Here is a 15218-nt window from a genome sequence, read left to right as displayed (position 1 = left end):
GTCCAATCAAGGCAGCGTCCGCTGGTCTGGTGACATCACTCCTCCTTCCTCCGGCCAGGTGTGAGAACGTCCTTGGTTCCCAAGAGAAGGTATTTTATTTTGACTACACAACCCCAGCTATCTCTAATCCCCCCCCTCCCTATCCCTCGTTGCAGTGTGGCATCACTAAAGCTCCAAGATGGCTCCAGCCAGATCAGCTTCAGAGTTGACACCTACCAGGTGTTGGCCAGAGACTGGAAGAGGTTACCAAGGAGACTCCAGAATACCTAATTGGACAACGTGACTTGTGACAAGGATGGAAGGAGCTGTCTGTTCTTTAATTATACTGAAAGCACGGGAAATAGCCAGAGCTGGTTTTGCATTTCAAACGTGCCAAAATGATGTACTCAATAAAGCAATTCTTTTGAGAAAGCCGAAAGTTTCAGAGTTGTTGGATTGTTTGGGTTCATTACTCGGAACTTGGCAGACTACATACAAAAGATGGTGCTTGAAAAATCTGAATTGATATGGGACCTCTGGGCCTGTGATAACTCTCAGTTCCATTCTTCTTTATGCCACTTAATGAACATGACTCATTTGTTTCATACGACAATTCAATCTTTTTATTATGGAAAACTAACATGTATAAGAAGCGTTGTGTCTATTTTAGAAATGTAAAACACACACCTAAACAAACAAATTATATCCCAAGAAGAATTACTTAAATATTATCTAAGCACAAATGGGGTGGGATGAAGAGGGGGAGATGCTGATTGATAATATGACCAATTATTAAATATGAATGGATGATTTTAGATAACACTCTTGAAGTATCCTTATGTAAGGATCACTTTTCTATTTTATTTTTATTGTTAAATGCTCTTTTGTATTCAGATCAGGCCTTAGTACAATAATGTAACACTTGGGGAAGAAGATGCAGCTCAGCAGCCCAGCACTGGAGGCCAAGATGGAGAAGACCTGCACAGCCACCATGTACTTCCCCTTGGTGCTCAGGTAGGTAGGCACGAAGGACACCCAAACGCTGCAGAAGACCAGCATGCTGAAGGTGATCAGCTTGGCTTCGTTGAAGGCCCCAGGCAGATTCCTGGCCAGGAAAGCCACCACAAAACAGATGGCAGCCAGGAAGCCCATGTAGCCAAGAGCACCATAGAACATAGCAAGAGAGCCTTCATTGCACAGCAGGAGGATTTCTCCTGGCTGAGAGTTCTTATCAGAGTCCGGAAATGGGGGCTGTAGCCCTAACCAAGAGGAGCACAGAACAATTTGGACACTAGAACAGAGAAGAATGAGACTGTTGGTGAAGCTCTTTCCCAGCCATCTCCTTACCCGATTCCCTGGCTTTGTGGCCAGGAAGGCCATCACCACCGTGATTGTTTTGGCCAAGACAGAAGAGACAGCAACCGAGAAGATGATGCTGAAGGCTGTTTGGCGGAGGAGACAGGTGGCTTTGCTTGGCCGGCCAATGAAGAGGAAGCAGGACAAGAAAGAAAGCAGGAGGGAGACGAGGAGGACATAAGAGAGGTCCCGGTTGTTGGCTTTGACAATGGGAGTTTCTAGGAATTTAATGAAGATTCCTAACATAAAGCCTGTCATTAAGGACAAGAAGAGGGAAATCGAAGCTAAGATGATCCCCAAATGTCCTTGATAGCTCAGAAAATTTATAATTTTAGGGACACATTGATCTCGGTCTTCATTTGGATACTCATCTTCTGGACATTTGGTGCATTTCTCTGCATCTGAAAAGAGGAAAAACATTATTCTTTTACATTCATGATTTAAACTCATGATTGAGGGTGAAGGTTCATTCTCCAAGCTTATGGGTTGGTTTTTCAATATTTCATTAAAAGGTAAAGGTTCCCCTCGCACATATGTGCTAGTCGTTCCTGACTCTAGGTGGCGGTACTCATCTCCGTTTCAAAGCCAAAGAGCCAGCGCGGTCCAAAGACATCTCCGTGGTCATGTGGCCGGCATGACTAAATGCCAAAGGCGCACAGAACCCTGTTACCTTCCCACCAAAGGTGGTCCCTATTTTTCTACTTGCATTTTTTTACAACGGCTAGATTGGCAGGAGCTGGGACAAGTAACAGGAGCTCACCCCATTACACGGCACTAGGGATTCGAACTGCTGAACTGCCGACCTTTCGATCGATAAGCTCACTGAGCTTTCGATCGTCTTAGCCACTGAACCACTGCGTCCCTTATGAATGTTTCATTACCAGGTTAGATAATATCTTCAATGGAGTTTAGGGGAAACTAATCACTCATGATTCAAGAGCCAGAAAATGCATAACTGATATCCTGCATGTTTCTGGGAATGGAGAACTGTGGCAGTCAGTAGTATGGATTGTCACTGCGTTTTTTTATTTCCCAGCTGAGCTTCATTATTTTTGGACTAATAGACTTACTGTAGTTTGCCAAGTTCCTTATCAGTATTCTACTACGCATGTCCGCATTCTTTCACTTGCTTCACACACTCTTTCCTTTGTTCTCATGCCACGGGAGTGCCGGTTGCTGAAAGGCAGCTGGCCCGATTTACTTTCAAAATGTAACAATTAACTTTTCTTAGTTAGTGAGGTGTTTTATTTTCTTTATAACAAATAAATGAGTTTTATTAGAAACTTTTCTTCGCGTTTCTTTTCAGAATATTGCAAACAAGGAGGAGCCTTGATCCATCTCCTCTAATCAAACCAGGGTGATTAGTCCCAGAGCCAAACATGGGATTAATAAATGCCCTGACATGGATGAAGTCTGGAAAACTTTGCATCACACAGTTACCTTTTCTCATTGTTTGCTGTGTTGATATTAAGGTGATATTTTCCTTATCTATTCCAACACTGTAGACAAGTAACCTCAAACCTGCTACCGTTACATTTTCCCCATGCATTTTCATTTCCATGGTTGCTTTTACAATCTCTTTTTTTATTCTGGTCGTTAAACAAATCGTATGTTTTTTAAGTGTATCAATTCTTCTGAATGGGCATTTTTTGCCAGAAATTAGCAAAAAAAAAAAAAAGACGCAAAATGTGATCATGTGGCCAGAGGATCCTTCAGCTGATTATAAATATGAGTCGATTGCCAAGTGCCTAAAATGCAGTCGTGTGATTGGTGGGCAACACAATGTTTTATAATGGCTGAAGTGCTTTACAGGCCATAAAATACCATTTCCAAGATTGTCGTAACTTGACCATCGTTAAGGAATGTCTACTGATACTTTCTCACTGAAAACTGTCTGTGTAAGCCCATTTTCACTTCCCGTCTGGACTACTGTACTGCTCTCTACATGGGGCTCCCCTTGAAGAGCACTCGGAGGCTCCAACTGGTCCAGAATGCAGCCGCGCGGGTGATTATGGGAGCGACACGGCGCACCCATGTAACACTGCTCCTGTGCAAGCTGCACTGGCTCCCGGTGGTCTTCCGGTGAGATTCAAGGTGCTGGTTAACACCTTCAAAGCGCTCCATGGCTTAGGACCTGGGTACTTACGAGAATGCCTTCTGCCACCGATAGCCTCCCACTGGCCAATATGCTCCCACAGAGAGGGACTCCTCAGGGTGCCATCGGTCAAACAATATCGACTGGCGATCCCCAGGGGGAGAGCCTTCTCTGTGGGGGCATCTGCCCTCTGGAACGAATTGCCCCCAGAGGTTCGTATGATCCCTGACCTACGTACCTTTCGCAGTGCCCTTAAGACTCTACTGTTTCAACAGGCTGGGCTGGCTTTATAACGAATTTTAATGGGTGTTTTAGTTTTAATATAGGGCCAAAATTAGTTAATATGTTTTAAATTGTTTTTAAATTTTATGGATTTATGTATTTTATTGTGGCTGTGCACCGCCCTGAGTCCCTCGGGAGAAGGGCGGTATAAAAATTTAAATAATAAATAAATAAATAAATAAACAAACAAACAAATAAATAAATAAATTTCCCCCCCTAAACTCTCCTTCTTACCATGTTGAGTAGACATAGTCCCCTCTGCGCAAGGAACACAATCGTAGCAACAAACAGGTTCGCTTTCACGGGCCACCTTGATGGATCCGGGCCGGCAATTTTCCACACACTGGGAAGGAGGGAAAGTCTACACACACAAAGAGAAAAGATCAAGGAAAGTAAACCAAGGCTTACTAAGTCTAAGGACTTAGACTTAAAATAACTTTATTGTCACTTTAAGGTAAAGGTAAAGGTTCCCCTCGCACATATGTGCTAGTTGTTTCCGACTCTAAGGGATGGTGCTCATCTCCGTTTCAAAGCCAAAAAGCCAGCGCTGTCCGAAGACGTCTCTGTGGTCATGTGGCCGGCATGTCTCGATGCCGAAGATGCACGGAATGCTGTTACCTTCCCACCAAAGGTGGTCCCTATTTTTCTACTTGCATTTTTTAGGTGCTTTCGAACTGCTAGGTTGGCAGAAGCTGGGACAAGTCACAGGAGCTCACCCCGTTATGCGGCACTAGGGATTCAAACCACTGAACTGCCAACCTTTCAATCAACAAGCTCAGCTCAGTAATGGAGGACAAAGTATCTCATGCAGCATTATTTCTCTTGCTGGCCCGAAAAGCAGAGCTAAGAAAAATGCCCTCTATCTTATTGAAGAGAGTCCACTTATTTGACCCTGACTAATATTGGAAGCAACTGCTTGGAAGATCTACCAATGTTCTTCAAAGACCAGCACACAGTGAAGTGAAGCAATTAAATTTCCCTACTGTTATGTTCTGGGTGAAGAATGGAGGTGAGGCCAAATGATTTCTAACAGCTGTTTATTCAATACTGCCTGTGAGGCAACTGTTGCTCCCTGGCTAACACAGCTCCTTTTATAGGGAAGCTGATCAGCCCACAACCAATCAGGAGAGAGTATTTTCCCGCTCCAACTGAGGACCAGACTGAGAACTTCAACTGACAACTATATACAATACATAACACCTACCTTGTTAAGCCAATTCAAGTCCTCAATACCATCCTGGCTAATAATAAATTTGAAGTTTTCAGCTCCCTGGCTCTCCAGCGTTGCAAATTTGACTCTTGTCATTTTCTCGTTGGAGACGACGACCCAATTTATTATGTCAAAGTCGGCTGTTAGCACTCCCGTCTCATCCAAACGTACCCCTTTCATGGAAGAATTGTGAAACCTGGAGCTCTGAAGGAGAGGATGAAGCTAAAGTGGAAGAGAAAACTGCAGCCTGTAGAAAACACGAAGTAACATTTCTTATCTCAGCCGCCCATTTCGTAATCGCATCTTTTACAGTTCAGGGATTGTTCTAGACATCTGCTAGACATATTGATATATTTAATGTGACCGTTGAAAGTTACAATGGCGTTGGAAAAGTGACTTATGACCATTTTTCACACTTACGACCATTGCAGCATCCCCAGGGTCACGTGATCAAAATTCAGATGCTTCATCTTTTTGACAGCTGCAGTCCCCTGGTCATGCAATCCTCTTTTGCGACCTTCTGGCCAGCAAAGTCAATGTGGGAGCCAGATTCGCTTAACAACCTAAGTTACTAATTTAACAAATGCATTGATTCCCTTAACACCTGTGGCAAGGAAAGTTGTGAAATTAACTTAACAAATGTTTCACTTAGCAACATAAATTTTGGGCTCAACTGCGGTTGTAACTCAAGGACTGCCTGTACATTGTTTTGTTGCTAAATCCCGCAACCTGTGTTGACAACATTGGGTTTCATAAATTGAGCCTGATTATTGAATGTTGCACATTCGGGAGAATCATGAAAATCATCAGGTGGTCACCAACTTAATTACAATAGCCTTACCACGCAGTTAAAAAATTCATCTACATTTCCTGCTCCAGGCATCTTTTAATAAATTCTAATTTCAAAAGATATGCCATAAGTAAGTTGTACCAAACAAAAAAAATATTTTGGGAGCGACATGGTGCTCCCACGTGACACCTCTCCTGCGCGAGCTGCATTGGCTCCCGGTGGTCTTCTGGGTGCGCTTTAAGGTGTTGGTTCTCATCTTTAAAGCGCTCCATGGCTTAGGGCCAGGGTATTTGTGAGACCGCCTGCTGCTACCGATAACCTCCCACCGGCCAATACGCTCTCACAGAGAGGGCCTCCTCAGGGTGCCGTCGGTCAGGCAATGTCGGCTGGCGGTCCCCAGGGGGGGAGAGTCTTCTCTGTGGGGGCACCCGCCCTGTGGAATGAGCTGCCTCCTGGAATACGATTGATCCCGGACCTCTGGACCTTCCGTAAAGCTCTGAAGACGTTTTTATTCCATCAAGCCGGCCTAGCCTAAATGGTTTTTAATTGGGATTTTAAATTTTTATGGATTTGGGGGTTTTAAATTGGGAAGCCAGTGATTTAATTCTTTTTAATTATCTTAACTTTTGTATTTGTATGTTTTTTAATTTTGGCTGTTCACCGCCCTGAGTCCCTTCTGGGAGAAGGGCGGTATACAAATTAAATTAATAAATAAAATAAATAAATAAATAAATAAAATAAAGGCAAAAAATGTCAATGGCATTTACATATAAATAACCCCGATATAATAAATGAAGCTAATATAAAATCTTTTTACAGTAAAATGGCTTTTAAAAGGTATTATTTAGAATTGAAATGCATACACATATTTGTGAGTTAATCTGAAGACATATTTAAGACTTATCTATTTAAGAAATATATAAAGAGGATGCATACAGTATATCAAATATAAAAAATCTGGCTCTGCCTAGCCAACTTTGACTAATGTAGAAATGAAACAGGGTCAATCCTGTAAGAAGTTAGATGGACAATGACTATGAAGTCCCAGGCCTGCAGGCAAAATTGAGAAGTTGGGACAAAAGGCAAGGACTAGCCCCCTGTAATGGGCAGTAAGAATAATCTTGAAGAAGAAGGAGAAAGAGACACAACCAAGACAATAGTCAGATAAAAGCAATTTGAGTCTGGCCCAGAAGTGCACCCTGAGAAAGCATTTCAAACTTGAATCTTCCTAGTTCTCATGAAGATAAAGGAAAAGAGGGAATACGTTCAGATTTGCAAGGTTCTATTGCTATAACCATAAAATATACCTAACCTTAGCATTCATAATAATTTCTGAGCATCAAGAAAATTACGGAGTTTCCAGCACCCTCTAAGACTTGAGTGTTTGAACGAAAGCTACGATGTAGATCTAATAAAAATAAATTTGACCTTAATTTGTAGAAGACCCCCTTTGCTACCTGTTGCAAGTTCTTCCAGGGTCCAATAAGGATAAAAATTTTGCAAGGGAGCAAAAGTAAATAATTAGGAAAGGATAATAGTAGAAACAATGGGGTGAAAGATAAGCAGTAAGAGAGAGAGAGAGAGTCTAAGGATGGGCTAAGTTTTCAAAATGGCTAACATGAAGGAATTGGAGAATGGATTCCCAGGTACAGGAGGGAAAATACCTGCCACGGTTCCAACGTTGGAGCACCTCTTCTGTTGCCATGCTTCACCTCCATCTTTTTGGATCTGGACAAATAGGCAGCATCTAAAGAACGGGCAACAGCCCAGATGGTATCATGAATGTAGAACCTGTCTAGAGACAAGATTGTTTCGATCTCCTCTTCAGACAGAGTGTCCAGTTGCTCTTTTTCCATGCATCTTCTCCATTCTTTCACGGAGAGAGCCTGTTTTGTATCATTACAGTTAAACGACCAATTCACAAATTGCTCGATAGCAGAATAAGGGACCTGAAAATCAAATTTCATCGCGTCGTGTGACTGGATGAGGAAAGAGAAAAACCCATGGAAGTACTGGAAAGAGAGTTCGTTATTGAGCAGTGGCAATGAGACATCCCACAAGGCTGTGATTATTAAGACTTTGCCTACAACGGGCTGGATCAAGCTTTCCGCCGTTTTGTGAATCAGATATAATCCTTGAAGGAAAGAGCTCACCTCAGCACAGTAAACAAAGACATTGACTTGACTCCATCTCTGGAACAGAGCAGACTGGATGACCATATAGCTGGCTTCCTCAGAAAAAGTTTGTGTTATAACAACACAAATGCCGTTCTTTAGCAGCATTGGGCTCAAAGTCTTCATGGCTCTCTCTCCGGTATTGGTATTTGGAGCAAGGAGCCCTACCAAAGTCCACCCGAAGTGCAGAAGCAGTTGGACAATCCCTGGGTAGTGCGCTCCTTCTTTCGGGACCATATGGTAGAAAAAAGGGAAGAGTATTTTGTCACTGAAAACTTGCGAAACGAAAGTATAACTGATCTGAAACAGAAAGGAAGAAGTTTCAGCAAGTGGAATGCCAATTCCACTTCTCCAAGGAGGAGAAGAGAAGAGAAGGGGAGGGGGAAGAGTAGAGTAGAGTAGAGTAGAGTAGAGTAGAATAGAGTAGAGTAGAGTAGAGAAGAGAAGAGAAGAGAAGAGAAGAGAAGAGAAGAGAAGAGAAGAGAAGAGAAGAGAAGAGAAGAGAAAGAGAAGGAGTGGAGAAGAAAGGGAGAGAAGGAAGGAGACAGAAAAGAAGAAGAAAGGGAGGGAGGGAAAGAAAGAGAACTTAGCAACATAAATTCTGGGCTCAATTCTGGTCCTAAGTCGAGGACTACCTGTATAAGTCTAAGCGCTGGTGCTATTGCTATGCCACAGAAAATCTGTGATTATCCCAAGAGAGAATAAATAAAGAATTTCAGCCACCCAATTAGGTTCTGAAACCAAAATTCCCAAGTGCTAGAAAGACACCAGATTTATTCTGAATTTCACTTTCTCTGAAACTTTTCCTCTTTTGATCTGATCCTGCACTTTGTGAGCACAAAGGAAGGCTGAAGTGCCCCTCAGCCAACTTGGGAGGATGGTGAGAATAGGAATAGGAATAAAATAGAATATAGCATGGCATAGCATAGCATTATAATAATAGAAAATAGAAAACAGAGTGGAATGGAATGGAATTAGAGTAGAACAGAATAGAATAGAACAGAACAGAACAGAACAGAACAGAACAGAACAGAACAGAACAGAACAGAACAGAACAGAACAGAACAGAAGAGAAGAATGGTATGGAACGGAACAGAATAGAATTCTTTATTGTCCCGGTGTGATTGGACACACAAGGAATTTATCTCCACTGCATAAGCTCTCAGTGTGCACACATACAACAACAAAGTGATAGGTCATAGGTCATAAATCATAGTTACAATCATTAATCATAAGAGACAACTACCGAGCATTTCACTGAGGCTGCCATTGGTGGTGCCATCTTTAATGGAAAATCCAAATAATAATAAATGGTCAGCTCTATCAAAGAGGATCCTTTGGAGAAGCTTATGCTTCTCCAAAAGATCATTTTTGATCAAGCCGACAATTTTTTGCTTGCTTTGCTTGCTCTGCTCAGAGATGGCAGATCTTTCTGTTAGATTCTGGTGAATATTCATTTTGCAAGGAGCCAACGTAGGTATCTGATCCGGACTGGGAAGTTAGTGCATCAATATACAGTTTGACCACGTGACACAATTAGGTCTGTCACAATAGAAAGGAAGGAAAAAGAAGTCCAAAGAGATCATAGTCAGAGAAATCCCTACCTGTGGGATTTTGTAGGTGCCCAGCATGGTTGAAATCTGGTTGGAGATGTCAGAGTTGGCCCCTTCAAGGACAGCGAGGAGGTTTCTTGGTTTTCCACATCTATAATTTGGGACATTGGTCTGCCCGGTCGAAAGTTGATCCAGTAAAGCATCTGATGTTATGATCTTGTTGAAATAGTTGTCATGGATGTTGTAGCCCAGAGTGATATTAGGTAAAACCTTGGGATCCCAGTTGATGTCCCGAATGGCAAAGTAGAAGGAGAGGATGTTCCAATAGTCTGTAGGTCCTTTCCTGAAGAAGAATGTGAAAAACGTGACTTCAGTAACAAATGTAATTTTCCAAAGCCCCCTGCCTCTTCTTCTGCCAATGGATCAGGCCCTTTTGCACATAATACTTTTATTCATTAAAATCTTAAGTTAGATATGAATTTTACACTGTACATGGTGCAAATTCATGTATCCTATCATAGAATTCTTACTCTTATAGAATTCTGGAATTCAAAAGCAAATAATTCAACCTCTTCTCATAAGGATTCACTAGCCACAAAGGAAACATGTACCCACGAGAGGTAGACCTCCAGCTCTGTTGAAATAGCTCTAAGAAGGTGCCCAAATAGGAGACTCTGAGATATTTCATCCAATACAGGTAGTCCTTGACTTACAACCAGGGGTGAAATGCTCCCGGTCCCCATGATCATGGGATCAAAATTCAGGTGCTTGGCAATTGGTTCATACTTATGACCGTTGATGTGTCCCAGGGTCATGGGATCCCCTTTTGCAACCTTCTGACAAGCAAAGTCCACGGGGAAGCCAGATTCACTTAACAACCAGGTTACTAACTTATCCACTGCAGCGATTCACTGAACAACTGTGGTAAGAAAGGTCGTAAAAGGGCACGAAACTCACTTAATTAGTGTCTCACTTAACAACAGAAATGTTGGGCTCAGTTATGGTCCTAACTAGGTGAAGGAATACCTGTATTTTAATCAGCAAAACCAACAGCAGAAGCTGGATCTGTGTTAGGGTACATCATCTGCAAACCTCTCTCTAAGTTGACTGATCTTGTGACTGCTTCTTCGGATGAAGAGTTTGGATAAAGATCCACCTCCCTCCCTACATGAAGATTCCCTTTCAGTTCCAAAGTATATTCTCCTTTCGTTTTAATCTTCAGAAGGAATTTCCACCTTCCATTACTTTGTGTCGACTGAGGAGACTGTAGCTAATGAGATGACAATTATCCCGTTCAACTTTATCCCAAAAGTGCTTTTTTCCCCCTCCCCAAGAGGCAACTGGACTTTCTCGATGGAGCTCTGGATTTTGGAGAGCCCATATATGCATGGGGTAGCTTCCCCAGAGTAAAGAGGGTAATATTGCCTTTTAGTAGGTGTTTCAAGAAATCAATGACCTTTTCCTTGTAACTACTGGTGGGGTCTCTCTTCAGAATTTCACTTGTAGCAGTGTCCTTCAAAAGACTGTTTGCCTTGGTCTTGTAGTCATCTGTGTTCAGGATGACCGTGCATCTTCCTTTATCAGCTGGCAGGATGGTGATGTTTGGGTCTCTTTCCAGAGATGTCACTGCCAGAAAGTCCAAGTTGCCTCTTGAAACAACAACAAAAAAAGAACCTTTGGGACAATCATGACCTGGATGATTGAGAATCTCCATAGACATTCAACTTTATCTACCCTGAATGCACGATCACTGTCTGTTCAGAATGTTCTGCAAAGCAGGTACTATCAAGCCACTTAAAAGGACAAAGAAACATGTGTTTTCCCCAGAGAAGTAGAAAATAGAATAACAGAGTTGGAAGGGACCTTGGAGGTCTTCTAGTCCAGCCCCCTGCCTAGGCAGGAAACCCTACACCACTTCAGACAAATGGTGATCCAACATCTTCTTAAAAACTTCCAGTGTTGGAGCATTCACAACTTCTGGAGGCAAGTTGTTCCACTGATTAATTGTTCTAACTGTCAGGAAATTTCTCCTTAGTTCTAGGTTGCTTCTCTCCTTGATTAGTTTCCACCCATTGCTTCTTGTCCTGCCCTCAGGGGCTTTGGAGAATAGCTTGACTCCTTCTTCTTTGTGGCAACCCCTGAGATATTGGAACACTGCTAGTCCTTCTTCTCATTAAACTAGACATACCCAGTTCCTGCAACCGTTCTTCATATGTTTTAGCCCCCAGTCCCCTAATCATCTTTGTTGCTCTTCTCTGCACTCTTTCTAGAGTCTCCACATCTTTTTTACATCGTGGCGACCAAAACTGAATGCAGCATTCCAAGTGTGGCTTTCCCAAGGCATTATAAAGTGGTATTCACACTTAAGCAATGAGATTTATGTTTTGAGATCTGCTGGAAGCTCCGTTACAAGAATGAGCAGACATGTTTGCAGTAGTGCTAGAGAAATTGAGATCAAAACCAAGGAACTGATATTTCAAGGAATCAGACAGATACATTAGATAGAAACAAATGTTTAAATGCGAGAGACATTCCAGAACTCTATTTTGGCACCTTCCTTTAAAAATTCAAAAGAAATCAGTTTGAGAAGGCTACAGCTTTAGAAATCGGCCAAGTGGAATTGGCCACAGGGCGACTTACAAGAAGAATTTAACTGAGGGAGTTTCGCGGAAACTGTGCTGTAGAAACCAAGCTTTGGTTGCCGAGATCAGCCCACCAATGAGATAGTCTCCTGGCCTGTAGTAATTCAATATCTCTTCTTCATCTCTCCCCAAAGATAAGGGACATTTGGCTGGAAGCATCCCGGAGATTTTACTGGGCAACAGCAGCAGCAGTAGTAGCAAGAGGATCGTTTTTGATCTGTCCGGTTTGGCTCTCTGCATTCTGAAAGCTTTAATTTGATGGCTAGAAGAAGGGTGAGAACGAGAACAAGACAAATGCTCTTTGGCAAGACGTCAAGCTTCAATGGTGTAGAAAGTCAGCACCCACCCCCTAGAAGAATGAAATATTTGGGGAATATTAAAAGAGGCAAAATATTATATTTCCCCAAAGGGAGAAATGGAGAAACATGCTCTTAAAAGACAGAAAGCAGACTCAAGTCTTTCTTAATGGCCCCCAAGCAGAAACTGAGGAGGCCAGCTTTTAGAAATGTGGATTTGGTAATGCCTTCAAGACAGGGTATTTTGAAACTCCCTGCATCAAGGTTTGAACATAGGCAGAATGGTAGGATTAGAAAGCAGACCCTCACCCAAGATCCAACACAGGATCACAATATGAATTGCCCAGCACCCTTTCAGCCCCTTTATTGCCCCACTCCCAGAACAGTTCAAATATGAAAGTCACAGAAACCTATAAAGATCCATCCCACTCATTCAACCATTTTGTCAGTGGCACCGGAACCATAAACCCTGATGGTTCTGTTCATCATTAAACCTTCTTTCCAGTCAGCCTTTTCAGCCTCTGTTTCTTGGAACTGAACCAGATGGATTTTTCTTCCAACAATGCTTTTCCAAATTCAGACAGGGCCCAGATGAGGCATTACATATCTAAAAGGGATGAGAATACATCGGCCAGCATAGTCCCTGGCCTCTTGTTAGCCTTATCCCAAGTCCTTTGTCGCGTTGGGGACATTTATTTACCCAGGATTTCTGATGCAAACTAGTATTAGCGTTGCTCCTCTATCTGATGTTTATGTCAACGGCAATCTTTGGAATCTCTGGAGAATGAGTGAGGAAAATAACAGGCAAATGACCATGGTGTTGATAATAATAGGGAGAAGGATCTCCTCTGTGACCTCTTGCTGTAGCTTGAGGCACAGAGACATAATTGGAGAAATTTAGTGTCCAAAATTACTGGATCCCTGTCCGTGGGGTTTCAGGCTGGATTATGGGGCAGTAACTGCATTGATCGGGCATGTATGTAGGAAACCCCCTGGCCCAGAGAATGAAATATTTTGGGGGATCTTAAAAGAGGCAGAATATTGTATTTCCCCAAAGGAGAAATGGAGACAAATCTTAACAAAGGCAGAAAGCAGCCCCAACAGCCTCCAGCAGATGCTTGAAGTTTTTAGAGATGGATTATTTGGGGCCCATTAAGAAAGACTGGGCCAATCTATTCACAAACAAAACACCTTCAGCTCCAGCTGATTATTAAGAATTTGCATTCCCCCAACCAAATTCTAAGGACAGTGTAAGGTCCCAAAATACACTTGAGTCACCAGAATGCCAAAGAGAGAGACTCAAGACGAGGCTTGCAAAAAAAACAAAACAGATTTTATTTATGGCCAAAAACAAAATACTGGTGGAACTATATCCAGAACATACAGATACAATGCATGCGAGGAAATAGCCACACCTTGGGGAAGGTATGGCGTCCTTTTATACCCTCGGAGACGTCAGTTTAGTACCCAACTCTGGCCTCCCAATCCAGGCCCGTGCATTCCTTGTTGCCCTGCAAGGGGGAATAGAAACTTCCCAATTAGTCATCTTGAGCATTTCTTTGTTTACTCAATTGGCCACTTAGGCCCCCTGGCCCTGGAAAGTAGGAGTCTATCCAGATCAACGTAAATTAAGACTGAGGTGTAAATTATGCCTTGGAGATACGTACCATGCTCTTAGATGGCACAAGAAAAAAAACAGGGAGAAGATTGATATGGGTTCAGGTCAAATGGCAGGGACACATGTTTGACAAATACCAGATACGTTACAGGCCTAATAACAGAATATGTTTGTTACAGGAGATACAAATACAAAGGCATATGTGTATTACAGGAACCTAATGGTTACAGAATCTAGTATACCAGTATATCATATCCTAGTATTATTTATTATATCCTTATTATTGTTTCCCTTCAACAGGATGCGACCTTTTAAGACATAATAGGAATAATCCACCACCATTAGAATAGCAAAAGACACAAGGCTCGGTACATTGGACAATCCCCTAGCAACCTCTCAGAATAAAAATCCATGTACTCAACAAGCCAATGTCAGCTGTCCCAGAACTTAATGCTGTTGTTGGTTCTGCTTATCAATAAACAGAGTCCTTCTTTCCAATCAGCCCCCATTTTATTTCCAGCTTCTTTCTCCCAGCTTGGAACCAGACCCAGTTTTTTTTTCTTTCAACATGTAGATGAGAGTGACAAGAGTGGGATGAGGTAGTGCATTCATACTTGCTCTCCTTGACCTCTCTGTAACTTTCGATACCATCAGCCATGGTATTCTTTGGGGCCAGCTATGAGATTTGGGCCTGGGTGGTGTAGTATTGCGCTGGTTCAGTTCCTTTCTCCAAGACTCATTCCAATTGGTGTTCATAGGCAGCCACTCCTTTATGGGAGGGGTCTCCAACCCCCGGTCCATGGACTGGCACCGGGTTGCGACATATTAGAAACCGGGCCACATAAACAAGTCCTCCATCCGCGGGATGCAGGCAGCACATGAGGGCTCCCAAATGTTACAAATCTAACCACTGCAGAGATTCACTTAACAACTGTGTCAAGAAAGGTCATAAAGTGAGGCAAAATGCACTTAACACGTCTCACTGAGCCACCCAAAATTTTGGATTCAATTGTGGTTGTAAATCAAGGACTAACTGTACGTCCCAGACTATGGAAAAGAGCTTCGCTCACAGGAATATTTTTATGCGACGTCTAAGAATTCCTTCTCAGAGAGAAACCATATGAATGCACAGTGTGTGGGAAAAGTCTAAGTGAAAGGAGTGGTTTTATTTCCCACAAAAGGATCAACACAGGAGAGAAATCGTATAAATGTGTGGAATGTGG

General features: G+C 42.5%; 2 protein-coding genes across 3 annotated transcripts in view; both read right to left on the bottom strand.

The window, feature by feature from the left end:
* The window catches only part of LOC139311782 (zinc finger protein 850-like), a 300225-nt gene that overhangs the window by 250615 nt on the left and 34392 nt on the right, over positions 1–15218 (bottom strand). Inside the window, exon 2 of one of the 2 annotated variants that reach the window (XM_070936294.1) lies at positions 1037–1058. The exons of the other annotated variant lie outside the window; for it this stretch is intronic. Within the exon in view, the coding sequence (XP_070792395.1) occupies positions 1037–1058 (22 nt within the window). The remainder of the gene's footprint in view (positions 1–1036; positions 1059–15218) is intronic. 2 annotated transcript variants of the gene reach the window in all.
* Positions 7911–13353, bottom strand: LOC139313444 (vomeronasal type-2 receptor 26-like; the record flags this gene model as incomplete). Its single annotated transcript, XM_070939055.1, has 4 exons — positions 13292–13353; positions 12080–12343; positions 9491–9782; positions 7911–8186 (listed from the first exon to the last, which is right to left on the bottom strand). Coding segments are annotated over exons 1-4 (894 nt in total), but the record flags the coding sequence as incomplete, so codon positions are not given.

Source organism: Pituophis catenifer, unplaced genomic scaffold, assembly GCF_029215685.1.
Source record: "Pituophis catenifer annectens isolate HBS135680 unplaced genomic scaffold, rPitCat1.0.hap2 SCAF_2, whole genome shotgun sequence".
Taxonomy (NCBI): Eukaryota; Metazoa; Chordata; class Lepidosauria; order Squamata; family Colubridae; genus Pituophis; species Pituophis catenifer.
Note: the sequence above shows the minus strand (reverse complement) of the source record. Positions and strands in the feature narration are given on the sequence as shown.